Genomic DNA, 23877 nt, shown 5'->3' with positions numbered 1-23877 from the left:
TGGCCTTTTACCAAAGTTATTTCCTCATCCCCTGGCTTAGATCAATCATGATCCTTCGCCTGGGGCTGACCACGTGGACGCTTCAGGATAACCGGGCTTTTATTAAGGGAGGAAGGAGGAGGAGAGGGGATATTGGAAAAGAACTAACAGTTGTATCAGATCACCTGGCCCAACTAATTATATACAAGACCAAAAAGTCATAATACATTTTCTATTTTAAGTCACAGGTCACATTGAACATAGAATTTTTCTACTCCTTCATTTCCTCAGTGAGCCAATTAAGAAAATTAAGAAAGGTTGAAAGTTTGCAAAAGGGCAGAATCAAATGATTGACAGTGTTGTTATACATCATGAAATCAGGAAGATGATCCCTGATTTACGGACTTTGATTCAGTGCTGAGATATCGTCAGATAAGTTATAGACACACATTTCACTGACTGACACTTCCCTGTAAACTGTTTATTTTAGGTTCTTGCATACACGGAGGGACTCCATGGAAAATGGATGTTCAGTGAGATTCGAGCTGTGTTTTCAAGACGTTATCTTCTACAGAACACTGCTTTGGAAGTATTTATGGCAAACCGAAGTAAGTCCACTTACATATCTTGAAAGAAAATGTGTTCATATTTAAATGTTATTTATTTACATGGTGTGTTATGCCCGTTCTAAAACAAAAATTAAAAAAGCATTAATTTGTTTGAAAATGTTAATCCTAGATTTCTCATGGTTATAAAGTTACACAGAAAGCTGATTTTCCATGAAGATTCATTACCTCTACAAATAAATCATGCTAAGCACTTGAAAATGATTTCGGAAATTGACGGCTAGCTTTCCCGTGGTTTTCTAAATAGTGTTTTTTCTTCTTACCACAGCCTCGGTTATGTTTAATTTCCCTGATCAAGCAACAGTGAAAAAAGTGGTCTATAGCTTGCCTCGGGTTGGAGTAGGGACCAGCTATGGTTTGCCACAAGCCAGGTAATTATATCATATCGAACATTGTCTATGGGTGTTTAAAACATATTTCAATTTCAATAAGACAGAAATGTAAATAGGGTTGTACCATTATAATTCTTTTGAGAACCAAGGAATTTTCTTTCTCTGCAGATTGTTTGTAGGGAAGTAGGTTGTGAAAACAGCTATTTTAAGAATGTCAGAATAGTCGGGGCATAATTTTATTTAACGCACATAGATAAGGAAGTAAAAAGTTGACTGATATAGAGCACAATTAAGACATTTTGCTTATGATGTTACAAGAAACATACCAAAGGCCTCGTGATATTTGTGATTAATTGTTGTGTAATGGCATACAAATTGTTCTTATAAATGCTTCTTCATTAAAGTAATAAAACTCTTAGAGTTTATTGAGATTAACAGTCATTAATTATGTTGTGGTTTTAAACATTTCCTAAATCTTTCATCTTGGTATTTTAAAAGCATCATTTTGACATATCACTTGATTGAAAGATACTAGTCTAAGTAGAAAACATAATAAATTTTGTGTATCACTGATATCAATTAGTCAGTTTTGGGCTCCAAGTAACTGAATACTTGACTAAATGTGGCTTAAGAGATAGGATTCTCAGCCAGTTTTTTTGTGTGTGTTTCATGTAAAGGATCTGTGGTTGCCAGTATTGGCTCAGAGGCTCAGTGACATCAGGACTCAGTTGGCCTCATGCTCACAACATAGCCACTGCTGCAGACACATCTCTACACAACTGCACGAAAGTAGGGCGAAGACACACAGGGTTTCTCCTAACGCTCCTGTGTTTTAGGAAAGAAGAGATTTCCCCAAAGCCTCCAGCAATCTTCATCTCAGGTCCCTTTGGCCAGAATGGGGTCACCTTCCCCACCCCTAAAACAACCACTGTCGAAGGGGAATGAGTTTACTAGCTTAGCCCAACCATCCCCTAGAAATTAGAGAAAAAAGACATACCTCTGAATTCCTTGCTACCTCCTACCTGAAAAAAACAGGGTGTCTGTTGGCAGAGAAGAGAGAAATAGACTTTGGGTAGACAAGCAGCTGTGTTTTCCAGGTAGATTGTTTTGTCCTGAGAATTAATACAGGCCCTGCATGGATAAAAAGGGAAACAAATCTCTATCTCATCTTAAGTAGACTACAGACATTTAAAAGACAGGGACCTTGTCTTGTTTATCTTTTAATCTACAGTTCCTAGCATAGCGCCTAATTGCAGAGGTGCTTTTTAAATGCTACTCAACTGGAATTACCTTTCCCCACAGTGTATCTATTCTCTGTAAGCTTACAGTGTAAGAACAGTTTACCGACATGTATGCACAGGCTCAGGATATTTTCTAGTAGACTGACAAGATTAAATTAAGACATTAGTAGATAATGAAATACTTATATAAAAAACAGGTCAAAGGGAAAAATGCATTTAATCTATCAAAAAAGAAAATGAAGTTAGTTTTGCAAGACTTGTTCTTATTGAATCTAAGGTGACTCATGGTAATCACTACTTTCTTTCCGAAGCGCTTACGAACTCAATGATGGTTTAATCATCAATTCAAGAATTTTTCCAGGAATTGACATTAAGAACTCACAAATAGGTCTGACATTTTCCTTTTTGAAAATAATCCACCTCCTGGCATCTTTCTCAATGACCATGAGTCTTCAAAGATTACCAATAGAGGTGTTTCTCAATGACATGTATGATTTCCTTCAATACTCTTGGACTTGTCCGGACCTGAAATCATTTAAAACAAGTGAAAGCTCTTTTATTATCTTCTTTATTGATTATGAATATTCCTTTCTTTTTAACCACATTCGGCCTCTCTTTGACTTTTGGAAAATCATTCTTGATAGAAAAACTAAAAACAAAATAGATGTTCGGTAGTTTTGGTTCTGCTGTTACTTCATACAGACATTCTATCTTAAAATATTCTTTCGTTGGTTTTGGTTCCCCTACCAAAAACTCAACTAATTCTTAGTTTCCTGACAATGTTCTCAGAAGTTAAGTGTTGTATAGCTGGTGGGGGTTGGGGCAACGCTGAGTCTCGGCTCAGACCCGCTGTTCACCTGCCAGATCACAGTAACAGAGCCTGGTCCTTAGTAGGGACTCGCGACATCTTAGCCGAGAAAATGCACGACACGAGGCGAGAGGAACGACACAGAATGAGGGCAGATTCTTTGCGTAGAGGTCCTTTACAAATGTCTCGCGATCACAAAGTGAAGGCACTCTGTAAAACTAAGCACATGTACACTATACATATATGTGCACACATAGACATACAGCTATAGATGGATAGGTGAGTAGGTAAATTGATATACACACGTACCTCCATAAAGTTAGGTGTGTGATATGTAAGATCTCGTGTCATTAAGCTAATTGTCAAAGGGGAGGATGACGTCTAGCTCTCCCTACGAGAAGCCCTCCAGCTGAGAGTATCTTGATAGAACCACCAAGGAATCCATTCTTTGCTTTCCTTTCTTGACATTGAGTTTTGTCAATTTAAGCAGTTTACAAAATGCTGGAAACTTACTCTAAGCTAAACCCATGAGAGACTGATTTATATATATAAACAAAAAATTATCAAATTCAGAGACAGATATACTGCAAGAATAATTAACTTCACAAATCGTTTAGGCTACTACTCCTTGGACAAGTCCACCAACAAGATCGCATTAGGGATCGGACTTTTGCTTAACGAACGAAGATTTAGAACAAAGGAATTATTTCCATTAAGCTAGTATAGCCTAATGAGTGCCCTTTTAATTAATTAATAGCCATAGCTATCATTTACTGAGTCCTTCCCATGTGCCAGGGACTATACTGAATGTTATAGTTATAAGTATTATTTCCATTAGTTCTTTTTTTGGGAGGGGGAGAGGGTGGCTTATAAACAATCAACGTTTATTTTTCATGGTTCTGAAGGCTCAGAAGTCTAAGAACAAGGAGCTGGCAGGTTTGGTGTCTGCAGAGAGCCCACTTCCTGGTTCACAGATGGCCGTCTTCTCATGGGTCGTCACGTGGCAGAAGGGAGCTCTCTGCACTTAATGTTTAAAAAACTACATTCTTAAAATAAAAGAATTCTTATTCCATGTTACAGATAGGAAGTTTCTGATTTAGATATGTTATTTATTTTACCCAAGATCATAGCCCACTCTCTTAATTTCTACTCTGTGTCCTCTATTAAGGAGACCCATATTGGTCATAAGGATACCTTTACTCCTGATGATGAAAAACTACTTGACCGTTTTCTGTACCCCATAATGATTACCATTGTTTGATTAATGTATTTTTTTATTCAGACAGTCAGTACAATCAATTAATTTTGGATTTAACTAGATTCTTCACCTACTAAGGATACACCTGGCTGTATTCATAGAGTCGATTATTTTAAATGGTCACCATTAGTTATGGTACTTAATATCTTTATTTCAGAGGGCAATTTTGTCTTCATTTTATCTCCCAATTCTAAAGGCATCCTACTGTAACCAAAACATGTACAAACTCTCCTCATTTGAATGTCTAAATTTGTTATAGGAATTTCGAACAGCCTTATTGATTTGCTGTTTCTCATTTTCTTCTTCATATGACTGAATTACCTAATTTTTTAGGATCACATCTCTCTTCAACCATTTTTCTGTTAGGGTAGGTGACCAATAACTCAGTTTGTACTTATTGAGACACCATTATGCCAAGCACTGCTAAATGCTAAGGGTATAATAGCAAGTAAAACACAGCTCAGTCCCTGCTCTCCATGAGTTTATTGGGGGAAAGACAGAGCAATAAACAGGAAAAACTGATCTTTTCCCTGAACTTGATAATAATCTGCTTTTCTAAATTCATTTCCTAAGCCCGAATTTTTCTTCACTATTCCAAACTCTAAGAATGACATGATAACTTTCTCCCATGATTCCCATTATTTATATCTATTAAGTTTGTTTACACGGGTCAGGTTTTGTTTAATTTTAGGTTCTGGGGGCATTTTTGGTGGTAAGAATTATTTCCAGACAAGCAATTTTCTTCTTAAATCGTCTAGGTTCAAAATGTCAACAAAAGAATTCAAAACTTTATTATATACATTGCTTTTAGCAGACTGAGCATGCTGCAGGTAAGAATTTTAGTTAGATTGGTAAGAATATTATTATAATAGTAACTACAGATTGGAGTAAGCATATAGTAATAATAACAGCACAGTGAAAATTAGGCTAAGCATAGTCTACTAATTATTTGAATATTCAGAAAACATTTTAGTATGTTGCCATGACAAAATCAAAATCAGGTCAGAAGTTTATAATCTAAAATAGTTGTGTGAGTGGAAGTGGACCTGAGGAAATTTTGAATGTTGGTGCCAGTATCGACCAAATTGTGAAAGCCCTTTGGGTAGCCCCGTGAAAATCATATCATAAATTAATTGGAAAATGCACTGAATTACAGACTTATAGTATGAAGAATGTATGTCATGTCACATTGCAATTAGGCGATTCATGAGACTCATTGTGCTTTTGGAGCCAATGGGGCATATTATCTCAAATATATACAACTAGGAAAGTTCTTCAAAAAATTTAATATGCGACCAGGCTACTACAGTTTATTAAGTTAATATTTTAAGCATTGAGTTACACATAATTATTCTTAAAATTGTTAATTCAGATTTGATTTTCAGATCATGAGTCTCTTCCCGTCCTTCTTCCCTCCCTCCTCTCCCATAACTAATGTATGTTTAGCTCCTACTGTGTACAGGGCAATGCCTGTGAATATTCCATGGGAACAGAAATATTTGATAATAATTCATGAATGACAAAACTAGTTTTAAGTCCATGGTTCCCCAACTGAACACCAAGGAGCCGCGGGACATCGCCATGAACTTGCGGGGCTGCTGCAAGGCATTTTGTATTTTTCAGGAAAACAGCCGTCAACCACCGTACAAACTCTTAGGTCAAGTTCGTTCTAAGTTTCTACATTAGATAGCTCTGCGTTCTTGACATCTCAGTTTTGTGAAACTAGATTTGGAGGGTTGCTGTGGTAAACACACAAACAAACAGACAAAAACAAATATTGCATGACAACTGTTGTGGAACAGGAAATGCAGATGGTGACGGTACATAGGATTCTGAGGTTTAAGAAGCTGTGCGCTGGCTAACGATGTGCCTAGTTCTTTAGTGAGTAATCGTGGTTATTAAAATGAAATAAAAATATGACTATAATATTTTCAAACATCTACTAAGTTGTTAAGACTTAAGTATTTATTAAGCTATTTAGACATAACTACTTAGTAAACAGAATTCTGTCATGTCACTCCCAGCCCAAGAGAGTGACATGACAGAATTCCTGAGACACTGAGAGTGGCATGAACTGAAGAATTTGGGAACCTCTGTCTTAAGTGGTGACCATTTTAGAAACTCATTAGCCTTATCGTACTTTTACAAATACAGCTGACTTTCGTTATTTTTTGGATAAACACATTGAACCTCCAAAGATTCATAATTTATTCAAATTATCCTGATTACTCCCTTAAGCCATTTCTATATCTTTTCTTCTGAATTCATACATGTTCAAAGTTCCCAACTGTTTGTTTTGTACACCACAAGAAGGACGTGTATTATATGGGTAGAGGCTGTGCACGTGTGCACACTGAGTGTGGAGGCAGGTGGAAAATGTTTAGTGAGGCCGTTGTTAAATGAGGTTTAAGTCAAATGTTTATAAGCTTGTTCCTGACTACCTACCTACCTAGCTTCTTAGCATGGGGTAGATTTGCTGTATTGTTTAAAAGCTACGTGGACTTATTTTGAATATGGTTTCACCTTTTTTTGTTTTTATTAACTTTTAAAATGCCCATCTGCAGCCATATTATTCAAATAGGTGTTTTTCATATTGGCGTATCCTGAGTAACTAAATAAATGTCTTCTGTATAAAAGAATTTTCGATATTGCTAATATCTACGATTAAAATATATTTTATAATTTATCTAAGAAGGATAGACCATAGATTATTTTAAACGGAATGGTTTCAAACCAGGTATATAGTTAACATTGAATTTTTAGAAGTCATGAGTTAAAAAAGACTCTTCTGTTGTGGTTTCTTAATTGCTAGGAGGATATCACTGGCCACTCCTCGTCAGCTTTATAAATCTTCCAACATGACTCAGCGCTGGCAAAGAAGGGAAATTTCAAACTTCGAATATCTGATGTTTCTTAATACTATAGCAGGTAAGACATCTCGTTCTTTAATCTCACAGGTTTGTTTTCACCAAAATCTTGGGTAATGTGACTTGATGGAATACATTTTCCTCTTTGGAATTCAAATACAGCATTGGACTAAATATCGAAGCACTCACATTAAATGTTATTAGAAAATGTACAAGCTCGTACCAAGGCTCTAGTTGCTTTTATTGTTGAAGAGGCTTTTTCTTGCTCTCCTTCTGCCCTTTTCTTTGCTGACAGCTTTGTCTGAAGGTTTATTAGAGTCAACAAACCATTGCCAGAGAGTGTCTGGAAATAATAATAGGAAAATGTAATTTCACTACTTTGTCATTCTCCACAATAGCAGCCAGACAGGAGAATCACAACGGGATTCTGCCTAGTACAGATGTCACCTGGATTATGGCATGATTAGGTTACAGCATTTTTTTTTCTTAAAATTTTCAAATAAAAATATAAAATCAGATTACATTTCTAAATGATGCGTAGCTGCCATCAACCTCAGCAGTACCATGCCTGTAAATTAAAAGAAGATAGTGTTTCTGTTTTTCTGCTAAATCAGTGGTTGTCAATGGTCTATGAGATTTAAGTATCTCTTTCTTTTTTCCTAAGTTAAACTACAAAAACCCTTATTCGTGTTGAATTACAGAGTTTACTTTTATAAATCAGATGCTACAAAAATTTTTGCATTCAGATGAATTTAAATAACTATTTAAATACATATGCTTAACTATTATTCCTGTTATGAATGACTACTCAGAACCATGAATTTAAAGCTGTGTTCTCTGAATCATAGCTTAAAAGATTACTATATAATATACTCTCTGTAAATCTATCGTATATGTGTGAGTATAGATGCAATAGGTATATATTAAATATGAATGATAGATATGTATTAAATATATAGCCTAAAACTCATGTTTTTCAACAAAAGAATAAAAATGTTGTTTGAAACATTTTTGCATTTTAATTATTTAATACATATCGTAACGTATTTGCTAATAGGATACTAGAGGTACGATCAAAGGACTATTTTATGACATATTAAATCGTATTACATATTTTATGTACACATCTCCATTATATACATATATCTTCTGAGATCTTCATGACGTATTTTGTATTTATTCATATATCGTTACAAATAACGTATTAAACCTATTTACTATTTCAAAGACAAAAGGAAAGTGTATACTATTTAATTAGCACATGTTTTTTTACATATATAGACAGAAGAAACTTAAATATCTGAAATGTAAACAATTTAGTTTCATTGGCATATTTAGGTAAACAGCAAGATGTAGTAAAAAAGGACACACTTCAATGCCAAGGAAAAAAGAGGTAGAACCTCACACCTGCTGACTTTGTGTAGTGGAGCAGAGGTGCGATTTCAGGTTTTACTCTGTCTTGGACTTTTAACCTTCAGTAGCCATGTTTAATATGTTTATATCTGTTGTAATAACTGATATGTTTGGTCTCATAGCATCTTTATACTATTGTTTTTAATGTTTTCTTGCTTTTCATATTGTTTTCTTTTTCTCTGGTCATGTAAGTAAATATTTGCCCTTTTTTTAGTGACTTAGGATGTAGGTATCTTGTTATCGATTCTCCTAGAGAAATGTTTAATTTTTTTAAAATGCCGTAAAATGTATTTTATTTTTGAACTCAAAAATAAATCAACATTTTTAATCCCTCCTATGTAAGATAAGAACTTTAACTCAATTTACTCCTTATTCATTGCTTATCTTTGTCAATATAACTTACTACCCAGAATCCATATTATTATTAAACTGTCATGTTTTGGAGCTTATATATTTTTGCGTAAAAGGACTTCAAACGCTCTATTAAAATTTTCTTGTTGTAAATATAGTATATTATTTTCAGCTACATGAATCTTTACCTGATTTTCGGGAAAATGTTCTCTTTACATTCTTCTGCAGTATTTTTCCATATTCCCCGTTTTAGGTTCTTTGTTATCTGTTCTTGAGAACTGTCAAGATTCCTTGTCTACCGTATGTCTTAGATGGGCACATGAGCTTTTTCCCTTGACTGTGCTAGCTCTTTGGAGATGCTGGATGTGAAACTAGAAGACAGGGCAATATACCTCACTCCCAGCTCAGTTTCCAGTCGAGCTGGCATTTGTGTTAAACAGTTCTGTGATTCTAAGATGGGATTCTCTCTGTCCCTCTGGATGGACTGTTATCTAGTTCATTGTTCTAAAGGACTCTTCTCGAGTCCATCCCTTCCCGCTACATTTTACCTGTGACAGATGTATTTTCCCCAATATGGTACAGTACCACCTATCACCACCACCCACTTCATGCCTGTTGCCTTCTGGCAGTTTCTCTCTCTGTCTAGCTCTAGAAGGATTGCAGTCTGACTAGAGATAACATTGTGATCACTTCTAAAGCTGCACCTGAGCACTGAGCACTATCGACTTTTTTCTGGTTGAGACAGTCTTTGGGTTTCTGGACCAGAGCATGCGGATCATAAGGGGAATTTAAGTGTCTTCCTACTCTCTCATGAACCATCGAGTCTCTTCTATTCGATGACATAAAGAATGTATAGGCCACTGGATTTTGTTTTTTTTAAAGAATATATTGGATATTTCCTTGACAATGATTATATCTAAACATTAAAGACTGTCTATTGTGTAGACAGTGAGATAGAAAGAAGTATAAAATAGGGATAGGAACTCAGAACACTTGCAACTAGATGGGTAAATGAAATATACATAAATAAGAGAGCGTTTTAAGACCCCTGATGCGAAATACTGAATGAGTGCTATTAAGAGTGAATGCTGCAAGAGCTAAGCAGAGTGGGGAATCCTAAAACTGTGTTTGTCTGCGGAGGAAAAAGAGCAGTTTTACAAATTTCTACCAGTCAGATATGTGTAACATGTTCAGTGGACTTGAGTATCGTATCTTGGCTGAAGCAAAGAACAATAGGAGATAATAGTAAGTAAGTAAGAACCAGATTGTAAGAGCCTGATCTTAGACTTTGAAGGGTCAGGATCGTTTTGGAGTAGAGGGGAACGCAATATGGAGTTTTAGGAAAATTAAACTGATAACCGTATATGACACGAATCGGAAATGAGATAGCTTAAAGTTAGCGAGAACTGCTAAAAGAGTATAACAGGACTCTAGATGTGAAGTCAGTGTGTCCATCCTTTCAGTAAGTACGTGCTGAACACACACTCCATTTGGCACTGATCCTACAGAGGAAGTAGAGTGTAGTCTCTGCCTTTGAAGAGATCATAGTATACTCGGGAAAACATACATATACACCAGAAATTCCAGGAAAAGGTGATAATTATTATGACGGGAGAATGTGCAAAGTCATTTGGAGTCACAGGTTTGGAAGGAATATTACTTATAACCAAGAGATCAGAAAAACCTTCTCATAGGCAACATTTAAATTGGAAATTGAAATACGAGTAAGCATTCGCTAGAAAGTAAGCAGGGAGCATTGCAAGAAAAAGGAAAATGTGGAGTGAAGAGTTGAATTAGAGTAATGGAAGCAGATATGTCAAAAGAGAGAGAGAGAGAGACATAAATGACACTATATACAATGTCATTATACAAAAAGTAGAGGTCACTGGAACATGCCCAGGCAAATTGGTTGGCAAAGTGTCCCCTGACCTGCAGTATCTGTATCACCTGAGGACTTATGAGAGATGTAAATTCTCAGATTCCTCAAACCTCCTGAATCAGAAACTCTGGGAGTGGGGCCCAAACATTTTCATTTTAGCAAGGCTTCTAAGTGGTTCTGATGTATAAAGTTTGAGCACCATTGCTCAAGTCCTTTAAGAGCTAACTATTGGAACAATATTTGCATGTAAAGACATTTAGTACAAGAAAGCATGCAATTAAGTGCCATCACCTGTAATAAAAGTTAAGAGAAGTCAGAGATGAGGAGATAGACAGGCTAATCAAGGGAAGCCTCATAGAAAAGATGGGCTTTAAATTAACTCTTAAAGGATTTCGTCATACATAATTATCCAGGCAAAATGAAACTATACGGAAGTAGAATGACAGTTGGAAAAACTTATGAATATAAACATCCTGAGCTGCTGTCCCTGGGTGTAATCCCGCTGATACCTCCCTCGCCATCATCCTGAAGTTTGCAGGAGTGCCGACTTGTACTGAGCACCTGCATTAAAGATTTGGGTGATGGTTTTATGGAGAAGCTTCACTAAAGCCTGTCAGGGAAGTAATTAGAATTGCCTGTTTTTTTCCAATTTGTGGAGAATACTGTGTATCCAGTTATCTCTTCTGTTGGGATACTTTTCAGAGTTCTTTAAGGGTCCTGGAATAAACGACAGAATAAAGATGTCGGACTGTCCAATATCACTTTTACTAGCACAGGTTCCACTAAATTATCATGTTGTCACATAGCATGGTTTCAACAATACGGTTATTGTTCAATAAATGTTTATGTCAATCAATTGAAACGTAAAATTTATCATTTTTGACAGGATGTTAGTATTCTTATTGACAAATTTACTGAGTAAATCAAAGCCAAGAAATAGTTGGTTTATATCTTACCATACTCTTTTTTAAACATTTTTTTAATTATTCCTAATATCAAAATTCAGAAAAAATATTATTTTTATTATTTCTTTGTTTAGCTTTATTATTCTTGAAACATTTCTTTAATATTAATGTTAACATTCAGAAAAAAATAGTAAATTATTGTTAACATTTATTGAGTAATTACAGTGTTCTAAACATCATTCTAAGTGCTTTATATGTGTTTATTCATTCAGTCTCAACAGTAACCCAAGTTTTAGATTCTGTTCTTGTCCTCGTTTCACAAGTGAGGTAATAAGGTACAGAGAAGTTAAGTAACTTCCCCAAGTCGGGCTGCTGGTCAGTGATGGAGTCAGGATTCTAAGGCAGGTTGTTTGGCTCTCGAGCGTCACTCAGCCGCTGTCCAGCCAGCTGCAGGTAGCCATGACGCCATTCAGTGTTCCTGCTCGTCATCAGCTTTACTCTATTAACTGCCTTAAAAACCCAAACGAGTAATGATTTTAAACAATTTCATCAAAAGAAGCTTTCGAAGTTCATTTACAGTCGTGACTTTTATAGCTACTAGAAGTAGACCTGGAATTACCGTCTCTGAGATAGAACCTGGTACTATTTTCGGCCAGGTGTCAGGTCAGAAGAGCAGACTGTGAGACGTAGATGTGTTTGCAGGAAGTTTCTCGGAGAGTTCCTTTGGGACCAACATCTGTAGGGGAGTGAAGGAAGTAGAAGTGGGCAGAAGGCTAAATCAAACCCCAAGGCAGCATAGGTCTCAGCAGATCCCCCAGGGAGCCAGATGCTGGGGTGACGGTCAGCGCTGCCTTGCCTTGCGGTGGGGGCCAGCCTTCCTTACCTCCACTCTGCAATCAGTAGGTGGAGGTGCGCCTGGGGTGGTGATGGTGGCCACTCTTGAGCACCACCAGCCACAACACCAGCAACGTAGCCGCCACCCCAGCATCCAAGGTCCTGGCGGTTCTCACGATCACCTGGAGGGCTTGCTGAAGCACAGATCACGGGGCCCCATCTCCAGAGGCCCTGATTCAGAATTTGCATTTCCAGCAAGGCTCTGGTGATGCTGCTGCCACTGTCCAGGATCCGCACTTTGAGAACCGCTGCATCCACATCCACATTCTTTAAAAGACATATCTAGTAATGACTGTATTATCTGTAGCGCTCACATCTTCTATAGCATTGTCTGTGTCACACATTTTGGTACTTATGATAGTGTGTCCATAGCATTTTATGTCTGTATCTCATCTTTCCAATGAGATTATGAGATCACTAAGAAAAAAAAGTTTTGCTCAGTAGATACCCATCGAATTGAACTGAATTAACATTTATGCTTTGTGTTTGCATGCTTTTGTGATCTATTCAGTAGAATTACTGAATGAGAGATTCTTTCAATTCCCTGGATTAAAAAGAAGAGTTACAGAATTAGAATCTGATCGAGAAGATGAAAACAATCTTCTCTGGCTTCACATTTTAAAAAATATAGGTCAATGTGATTTAATAAATTTATGTTTATTAAAAGACGATTTACTGTCTTACACCTCCAGACTTATCTCTTTTTTCTAAACTATTATTTTAACATGAAATGCAAAGTACATTTTATGATACATTCCTTGCTCTTCATTTTTTCGAGGTCTGTCATACTTGACCGATTTTGCTTTTCTCTTTTCTAGATGCTTTTAAAAATAAGACTGTGAAGCATACGGCAACAGTGTATGAGTATTTATTAATGCATTACTGGTTTTTAGACCCTCGTGTGACATGTATATAAACATAATTGCATTTTACTATATGTATATAATTGCATATTTTACTATATGCATATAAATTTTGCAAAGATACTTTACATAATAAAAGAAGTTTGTCAAATATTCAGAAAACATGGTTTTTTTAAAGATACCTAAAAGCCCATGAGTGTTTTCATGGCCTTTATTTTGTTCTGTTTATTAACTTAATAAGTACTCATTATAGAAAATTAGAAATATAGAAAATTATAATTTAAAAAATTAGATCACTGATAAGCATAGCCATAAATATCAGAGTGAACATTTTGGTGGTTTTTTCTCTTCCTCTTTTTCTGTTTCTGTACGTGGCACATTGTCGGGAACCTGCTACATATATAGGGTCAGATCCTACTTTTCATTAAATATTCTTTAAAATATCCTTTAACTTTTCATAATTTTTAAAACTGTATGAAAGTCTAATTTAGGACTGTGGTATAACTTATTTCACTATTTTGTAACCCATGCGGGTTTTTTTCGTTTTCAAAGAATATTAAGTTTTGGAAAATTATGTAGATGAATTTTAATGATGCCTAGAGTTGGACTAAAAATGTGATTTCAACCTCTAATTCCTAGAGCTGACCTGATTTCTGTTCATTATGTTCTGAAAGGTACAACCTATGCCTCATTTTATACCTTATTAGATACTATGAACAAGATGTTAAAATCTGGCATTCTCGCTTAAAAAAAAAAAAAAAACACAACAGAATGATTGCTAACATAGCTTCATGTAAATGATCCCGTTAGGTTTGAGAATTTTTAAAAGGTTTTTTGAGTTGTTTTTCATATGATCAGCTAATGAATTCAGCACAACTTCCCCAACCCCAACCTTTTTCTCCTGTTTAGCATTTTCCACTTTTTTACTCTGTGATGTACAAGCCCTCCCTGGTTAATTATGTATATATTTAGCTACTGCATGTGTTGGGCTTATTATTGTCATCTAATTAGATGTAACTTGAACTGCTTGCTTCTAGAAAAATCATTAAAAATTCTTTCCTAATGACCTAGAGATGACAAAATGTCTGTAAAGTGTGAAGAAGCAGACAAGCACAGGAATATCGCTCTTAAAGAGTGTTAATCCAGATGCTGCAATCATCTAATTAAACAATATTTTGCTGTCATTAACATTTTCACCAAGGAATTGCAGTTATAATTTCTTTGTCAGCTGTCTCTAGATCACTTTACCTTCAAAACGAAAGTGCCATATAAAAACATTAAATTGGATGGTTTAATTAAAAAGTTTTTTTTTTTTTTTAAGTGAAGAAATATATCCGGTATTTCTGAGATCTCATTTACTGTGCTTCACTTTTATTGTTTGAGTAGATTAGTGTCATAGGCTTGCAATATTTAATATCCATCATCTAAGATAAATCCTTATAAGCATAGTTAGTAAAAAAAAAAAATCTGCACTTATTACCGCTGGAAAAAGAAAATACAGAAATACTCTACCAATAATAGCACAAGGTTATTTACTAAATTTAAGTTCTTCTAAAAAAATTTAAAACCAGAACAATTGATAAATAAATACCTAGAAGTGCCAGAACCTAACAGGTATTACTTTGGAATTATTTTACTTCTTTGGTTAATATAGGAAACAGTATTTATTTTTCATTTCATAGCGTTCAGTAAAGTAATTAAAGTAATAATGTTAACACACGGCTAAAACTTATGAATGCAAAATCCCAGAGTACCATTTAATCATCCTTTTTTGTTCATGTGGCTTTTAAACATATCAAATTTTTAATTCAAGTCAAAAATAAATATGGAATGCCCATGTTGCAAGGCTTTTATGTAGAAATTTTTATTTTAAAAAGTTCGAATGTGATTATGTAAGTATATTTATTTATAAAGTTTATTATATTTATTAGAATTAAAAAGGAGCTATAAGCTTTAGTAATTTAAAAATTAAATTTTCCTTAACAGTTATTTTTAAAGAATCTTCCAAAGATTATTAAAAGTAAGTTGCAAAAAAATATAGGACAGACCAATTGCCATACTCCATGATTATTAGCATCTGTCAGCTTTTACTGTATGTTAAAGATGATGCTTTCTTTTCTTTGTATTTTTTCCAAAAATACCTTTATATCTTTTCCTGCATTAGAATCATTTCTATTAAAAGGCTAGTATCTTCAAATATGGTCTCTTTTTATGCTATTTGTGTTTATATGTTACATTTAATGTAAACTGGCTTTTTACTTATTTTATTTTCATAGTTTTTTTCCCTCAGTATATAAGTTATAAAACTTCATCAGAAAATCTAAAAACAATTACGGTATCTAATTTTTAGCTATTGATTGATTTATATAAGTAATATAAATATATCTTTTATAAATATCACCATTATTTTATAAAAATACAGTTAGTTACCGGGAGACCTATTTTTCATTAAAATCTATAGATTTTTTAAGTAGAATAGTAACTCAGAAAATGGTAGAGCACTGAATATGCCATGGGCCCAGTTAGAATCCCAGAAATAGCTCTGCCTAGCCAATCTAGACTGTGTATATACCTGTGTAGAAAAAGTACTGAGAGTAATCAGTTGTCCTAAGTTAACATATACATGAGCTATCAGTTCTAACTTTAAAATTTGAGAATCTCACACTGTGTATTTTACAATGACAGTGCTTTAGCAGAACATTTTCATGTACAGAAGACTTTAGTAAAGGTTCCACATTATTGTTTATTCTCGGTAGTGTTATTCTTCATAGTACACTTACAGACACAGAGCAGGCACACCCATCGGCCGAGCTGTCTAGCTGCAGGCATTGCCTTCCAGTTTAATGTGAAGTTCTCAGTACAACTTCCAGGAAATGCAAAACGGAAGCAACTCTGCTTTCTGTCAGTTACCTACATATGATATACACCTATATCAGTCTGTATTTAAAAGCAGTATGGAGTTTTATTGTCGAATGCAGAGATGTTATACTAAATGGTCACCCAACAAATGTTTACTAAATGAATTAATTAATTGGATTTGATGCTTGTAATAATTAGCAGATTTAGTTCTTCCTCAGATTGAGGCTTGTTTTTCCTGTTGCACAGTCACATTCACCAATTGCTCTGAGAGTGGGTATCATTTAATGTCACTCCTTGATGATGAACAAGACAATGTATGCACATCTGTGTTACTGTTATGCTGTATTAGTGTAAATATCAGGGAAATAGCTACTTTGTATGAATTTGAATGGAAATCTAGAAAGTTACTTATGATTAGATCATAACGCATTTTTACAAAATATAATCTTATTCAACAAAAGTTTTCTTTGGACCCTGTTTCTTTAATAGTGATTCTCTTAAATTCATTGGATTATATTTTATTTCAGTACCAGTTTATGAAGGTGACCCAGTGCTGTGCTTTTCGTAAACTTTCCACATTCCCACTATACTTCAGCATCCTACCTGAAATACTTAAATTATTCTATCAAAAAAAAAAAAAAATCCAGCAGCTCTTCACTGAAATGAAACAACATAATACAAAAAAATAAAAATAAAAACAAAAAATTCATGGACTTAAAGGAGTGAAAAATATGTATATGACATTTGCCTCTGTACTTATTCATACTGGCTTCAGAGTACTTCTGTTAACTTGCAAATTCTCTCCATTGATTTTTGTTATAAGCTTAACATAGTATTCTTCATACTGACAATATAACTTCTAGATATACACTCATTACGGTAGGAGACTATCACATAACCTACAGCTGTGTAGGTCAGCAAGGTGACCTCCTTCGTGATCACTTCCAGGGTCCCTGGCAGACAAGGCTCTGCTTCCAACATGGCAGCAGTGTCTTCATCATAGTCAGCAGAAGAGAAATGGAATGTGGAGGCAGCCATGTAGCAAGCCGCAGTGGGCCAGGCCTGGAAGTGCACGTCACATCATGTTCTGTAGATTAAAACTAATTTCCGTGGCCACAGCTACTTGTAAGGGAAGCTGAGAAGTGTGGGGTAGCCCACAAGAAAAGAGAAAGCAATTATGATAAAGAGCTAGCATCTTAGCACAAGCTTGTATTATAAAAAAAGTGATCGTAGTTATTAATTATTATTGAGTGAATTTGCTTGAAACACGTTATGAGTGCTTTTGATTAAATAACTACATATTCAACGAACAAAAGAGTTACTTTTCTTCTGAAATTCAATAGTTGCCTTATCTATTATGAGAATAAGAACAATTTCATAAGCAGTCAGTGGGTTATCATTTTCTCTTTTTCTTTTCTAGGACGGACGTATAATGATCTGAACCAATACCCGGTTTTTCCATGGGTTTTAACAAACTATGAATCAGAAGAATTGGACTTGACTCTTCCAGGAAACTTCAGGGATCTATCAAAGGTGAGCTAAATATATAGAAGTCAGTTTTCTTCGTAAGACTGTGTTCTAAAAGCGTTTCTACCCGATCATATGTATTCAGTTAATGTTTAAATGACAGCAAACCTGGTCGTCTTTTGTAATTAGTGTCTTAATTTCATCAGTTCTTAGCATAGGAACTAAGCTGCGAGAAGACAGACTAGCACTAGTATAGGGAAAACGAAATGGATATTTGAGAAAGAGCAGATGTAGGGAGAGGTTGCTCAGATATCCTAGGTTTTAAAGGTCACGGAAAAGAAACCTGAAATTAGTACAAAATGTAATAGCAAATCATTTCTGTGATGCATTCGTTAGGTGATAAGGCATGTTGTCTTGACTGTAACACACACGCGCACCACATTGTAAGGGAGCTTAATAGTGCAAAGAATGGAGCACAGCAATTTATCAAGGATCTGGTAAGATACGAGAGCGAACGTGTGTCTCCAAAACTGGGAAGAAAAAAATGCATAATGGGAGATGAGAATGAAAAACACGTCTTTGGTTAGTTCACCTCGTTTGTCCAGAGGAAACTTAAGTGGATACTGAACTCCTTGAAGTACGGTGAAGAACTAGGAACTAAACCCAAAAAGCTTCTTTATGGGCTAAAATAATCTCAGAGCCAGACCCTAAAGATTATGTACTTTAGCCGTATTAAGGCTCCACCCACTTACTCTGAATTTCTCTCTTTTCTGCCATTTTGGTTGTCTGATTGAGCGTCCCACAGTCGATTAAAAGGCATGTGTGCATGCATTTGATTTTGGTTGGGGTAGGGTTGAGGAGCTTGTGGCCAGGGGAGCATAAGCCCTGTGAGTCCGGGACACTCATGGCAACCAATTTAAAATTAATCCAGATTGTTTTTCACTCAACACACCTTCTGTTGCCTCTTTTCTCGAGAGCCTTTGAAAACTAGATCTGCCCAAGTTGACGTTCCGTATCCCACTACTTACTAGTTCTGTGAGCTGAAACCACTTTCTCATAGCCCGTTTCCTCATTTGTAATATGACAGTAATAATACTGTCCTACCTCATACAGTTGTAAAGATGAAATAGTGTGTGTGCAAAGACAGTAAGTAACGGTACTTGATACGTGGAGGCCCTTCGTAAATATTAGCTATTATTATTACACATGGAATATTTCTTAGCCTGACTACTCATTTTCACATATTATCTGCCATTCACTCTCTAATGCTTCTATTTTATGTGAATCTCTTATCAAATCTTAGTTGCTAGCTCATTGCTAATTTTAGTTATGATATTATAGATAGTAAAGAGACCTAAGAGATCAGTTTCCCCAGTATCTTACAGAGTCACACAGCTGGTTAAAAAAAAAAAAAAGTCAGCAATTGAATTCCACTTTGGCTGCAAATATAGTAATTTTCCCAGTGTAATTGAACAAAAGCCTTGAACTATTTACCATGTGCAAGTGATTATTCAGACTGGGGTAGATAGAAGCATTATAATTCATGGGGCCTGTCCTCCAGGAGCAAATCTAGTTACAGATGACCTAAATAACAAAACCATTCTCGACAAATTAAATAATAAGTATACCATATTACATAGAGAGAAGTACATGAGGGGTAGTAAAGAGTGGCTAGGAACCAGAACTCTGGAGCCAGACTGCCGATTCGAATCCTAATTCTGCCTTTTACTGGCTTTGGGGCCTTACGCAAGGGTATTTGATTTCTCTGTGCCTCAGTTTCTTCACCTGTATAAAAAGGATAATAATATTAGGGTTGTTGTGAGGGTTTCAAGGTTGATAAGTGAAAGAACTTAGAATAGCGCCTGGCATATCAGCAGTAGCTAATACTATAGTATGTATGAAGATAATATAGTAAATCATTGACATAGGCCGTATACTTTGAATTGTCTTTCAAATAATGATGATAAATAAATACTGTTACTTCTGTATTGGAATTAGAATGTTTGAAGGGTGTGTATTTTTGACATGACTTGCCAAGGTTGAAGTATAACCTTTGAGTGTAAAACAAAACCAAACTAACTTATCAATGTGAGGATGAAAACTGTTAAACTCGTTCCTTAAACAGAATAATGTTTTATTTAGCATTAAGTGAATGGCCATTATGTAACAGATACTAGAAACATATATATAAAATTTAAAGGTACATTCTCAAATAGCATGATACATAATATTAAAACCTCATAACCCGACTACCACTATGGCTATTTTAGAGTATTTTTATGACAGCGAAGAGTGGCCTTTATTTTTGAAATCAACTGGGATATCGTGGTGAAAGGAAGCTTATAGACCAAGGTGTCTTTCTTTCCTCCATTTATTTATTCGTTCTTTCAGTAATTCAGTCAACAAACATTTATCACACATTCGCTATGTGTCAGGCACTAAACTAGGTGGAAGCGTGCACAGGAGTTAATAAAACAGACATAGTTGCAGACTTCTTGGAAAGAGTTCAGTCTAAAGCTGAAACAAAACTCGGACAGTTACCAGAAGTCAGTGAAGCCAGCATTTGTGACAATAGGTTTAATTAGAGAGTGCCCATTCAGCTACTCTAATTATTGGACTCAAATGTTCTTGAAACACTATCCTAACCAAAGAAAATACGGCCTTGATTAACATGGGTTATAGAAGATACGTGGTAAAATATTTGCTAGTAATTATAGAATTTTTTGTCTATGTAGAAAAGATGAGATCAATTAAATGAAGAAATCACTATTTCTGATGTAACTAGAATAGAGAAATATTCTTCAAGTTTTTAAACCTTATCTGTTTGATATTTCTTTTGGCATAACTATTGCCTTTGTGACTCTCATGTGCCCTCCTAATTGTACATAGTGTTAATAGTTAGAGGAGGTAAACAGACCGAGCCTAAATAAGTTAGGCAACGTGAATACTATCGGTTCTTTGGTGCAAACATGGAGTCCTTCATTTCGTGAACATTTGAAACCAGGAGCTCTTAAAAGATAGATAGCTTTTTCTTCCAATTCTACTCTTTTCCATGCTTTAGCAATTTGGTCTTTATATTCTGTCGTATTAACATGATAGGAAAATGTTAGCAAATTAAAGCCCCTTGATATCTTAATAAATTACTCTCGCATTGTTTCCATGCTTCATTGAATTTCTTAATAGGAACTTCTTACAAATGGGCTAGAAACCCAAGACTTTCCTGTATAAAAATCATTAATAAACAGGATTTTAATGTGTGAAAATATATCATATTATATGCCTAATGGGAAAATGACATTTGAAGTATAGTAATATAATTGGAAGGAAAAAAACTACTAATGATGCAATATTTTTTAGTGAAGAGATGACCACTAAGGAGCACCTGAAATCCTTGTACTTTTAATTAATATTGCAAATGAAAAATTTTAATAGAGAGTTTGTTACTTTTTAAAAGATCAAGGAAGAATTGGAGCATTTGAATGGTATCATTAACCGGGAACATTCTAAAAGATCTCTAAACAAAAGAAGTTTTTCCTAAACAAAGATTGGGATTCAAGTAGTAATTCCTAGCAGTAAATAATTCTAGAATTTATTTCAGTGAACAACAAATAATTTTTACATTCTTTACAGAATAAAAAAATTAAGATGTTATGAAATGAACAGTCCTAAAGAAATTGAAATTTTATTTTTCTTTCTTTATACCCCTACATAACACTGGCTTCATGAAATTCTATGTTATATAAGTTAAGACTTTTGAATGAAAGCTTCAGACAACCCAGCTCAAATTAGCTTGATAATAAAGCAATGATATTGGTTCTTATTGGTTCTTATAACTGAAAAATTCGGCGGAAGGTTTAGTTTTCAGCAAGATTTTCTCAAGCGACGCGGACAATGCCACCGAGGACCTTGCTCTTTCCATCACTCCGTTCTGCCGTCCCAACCGTGGGAATGGCCTCCAGTAACCTCAAGCGCTCCCTTTATTGGCAGAATGGCTGTAACAGTTCCAGACCTCACATCATACTACCCAAAGGAAGAGCGCACCTTACCAAGTAGCTCTCACGAAAGACAGAAGGAACCTCTTTCCCAGAAATCCTAGACAATGTCTCCGCCTGCATCACTGGTGCTGCTTCAGAGGGATGGAATATGCTCATTAGAGATGAGCTAAGCCAGTCATTTCCCTTGGTTGGAGCTCGAGGTAGAGTCAGGATCACACGAGACCCTGTCTAAGAAGGCTAGGGTGAGAGCTGCCCAGAGGAAAGTTGGATTCTTGTTCCCTAAAGAAAGTGGGTTTGACACTTATATAAAGTGTCAGATAGTGTATCTGAGAATTTCTTCTTTATGATTTATATAATCTAGAGAATAGTGAATAAATTTCAGGTTCGTATACACATAACAATACGTAATAACTTTGTAAGGTGATATTAGGAGGGCTTTATAGCCCCAACTCCCAAGGAAAAAAACCAATAGGCAGTAGGTTGATTATTACATACATACAGTTATAATATATGCACATTAAGTGGAGTCAGGATAAATTTACCATAAAGCTAATGAAGCTAAAACTTCAAAGCCCCTCAAATCTCAGGGACTTCTTCTCATGCCATGCTCCTAACTTTGTTCATAGTTTTATGTTCATTTTCTTAAAGAGCCCCACCTCCTACAAATTGCTTGTGTGTCGCCAAACCTGGATCTGCCCTCAGTGCAAAGGAAGGAGCTATCTCTTGAGTAAGCCTGGGTGGCTTCATGGAAGAGGCAAATGAGAGGGGTGCATAAGAGTTTTAAACATCTGGGTACACCTGGATATATCTCTTCCCATACTGTATCTGCTCTAGGTCTATAATTCAACTCTTACATGCATATCTTGCATACTCCTCCAAAAGATGTTCAGACTGTATTGACAAAACAATGGTTGTCTACTTTGTTCTTAAACAGCATCTAATATGTAGCAAAAGCATGTTGAAAAAAATAATATTTTTATAAGATCGTGCAGACAAGAACCGAAACTGAGAAGCAAAATAAGTAAAAATAAGGTCTTTGCCCCAGACGTATCTTCCCCGGGGCTTTGATGATATGGATGGGGTGATGGTATGAGCTGGGGATGGCCTCCTGGCTCTTGCCAAGTTCATGCTGCATCCACTTCTGTAGCACTCAGGTAACATTTACACGGGAAGTCGAATCCTTGAGGGGCGGGACATGCTAAATGGAGATGAGTCGAGCCAGACACTTCCCATGGCAGGAGCTCAAGGTAGAGTGGGAATCACACAGCACCCCTAATCTTTTTACTGGATGCTAAGACAGGTTAATTCTAGAATTACCAAACAATTTGTTTTATTTTCTTTGTATCACTATTAAAATTGAGAGAAAAAAATTGAGAGTTTAGTAAATAGAACATAGAAAGAACATAGGCTTTGTTCAAACGTAGCTGACTCGTGCCATACGATTTTAGGCTTGCTTCCTAAGCTCCCCGAACTCGTTTTCTCGTCTTTAAAATGAACACGGTAGTATTTACATAAGAGCGTTATTGAAAGAACAAAATGCACCTAGTGTGATGCCCAGCATGCAGGTGACATTCAATGACAGGTAACTACAGAGCAAACTTCCATATTTGTCAGCTGAGGGTTCACGATCTTTGGTATGATTTAAAAATCTAATAAAATATTATTTGATTTAATTTTATTCTTATAAAACAATACTTTTTAATAAAATATAAAATTTTTTCATGCAATAAATATTTTTAATCTAAGTTGTCAAATTATTGGAATCTTAAACATCAAAATACTGAAGTTAAATTTTTATTGAAACTTGAGATACACCTCTATTTAAAGTGAAATATTTTATTATATTTATAATATTCTAATTCTTTTTTTAGTCCACAAATTGAACAGTTAAAGAGTACAGGAGTCTGAAAGTTCTTTGTCAGTAAAATTTATTAGACCCTTTTCATTTGATTAGACATCACAGGTTCGAGTATTATTTACTACATATACAGGTTAAAGGTTATATTTATTGTTTGGCATGATGGACAGCAAATGAAACAATCTGTCATTGACTTTTCTTTTCCATATTCAACCAACAGTGGATGTAAAAATTTCTTCTCCCATTTTATACAGATTTTTCTTATAGAGATGTGACCTTGTA

The 23877-nt window shown here is 35.3% G+C and overlaps 1 protein-coding gene across 8 annotated transcripts in view; it reads left to right on the top strand.

Moving 5' to 3' along the window:
- The window catches only part of NBEA (neurobeachin), a 557443-nt gene that overhangs the window by 448228 nt on the left and 85338 nt on the right, over positions 1-23877 (top strand). For all 8 annotated transcript variants that reach the window (XM_025049493.1, XM_025049492.1, XM_025049491.1 and 5 more), the window contains 4 exons: positions 470-587; positions 874-976; positions 7057-7172; positions 17696-17808. In XM_025049493.1, the coding sequence (XP_024905261.1) occupies positions 470-587; positions 874-976; positions 7057-7172; positions 17696-17808 (450 nt within the window). The remainder of the gene's footprint in view (positions 1-469; positions 588-873; positions 977-7056; positions 7173-17695; positions 17809-23877) is intronic.

Source organism: Pteropus alecto, unplaced genomic scaffold, assembly GCF_000325575.1.
Source record: "Pteropus alecto unplaced genomic scaffold, ASM32557v1 scaffold16, whole genome shotgun sequence".
NCBI lineage: Eukaryota > Metazoa > Chordata > Mammalia > Chiroptera > Pteropodidae > Pteropus > Pteropus alecto.
Note: the sequence above shows the minus strand (reverse complement) of the source record. Positions and strands in the feature narration are given on the sequence as shown.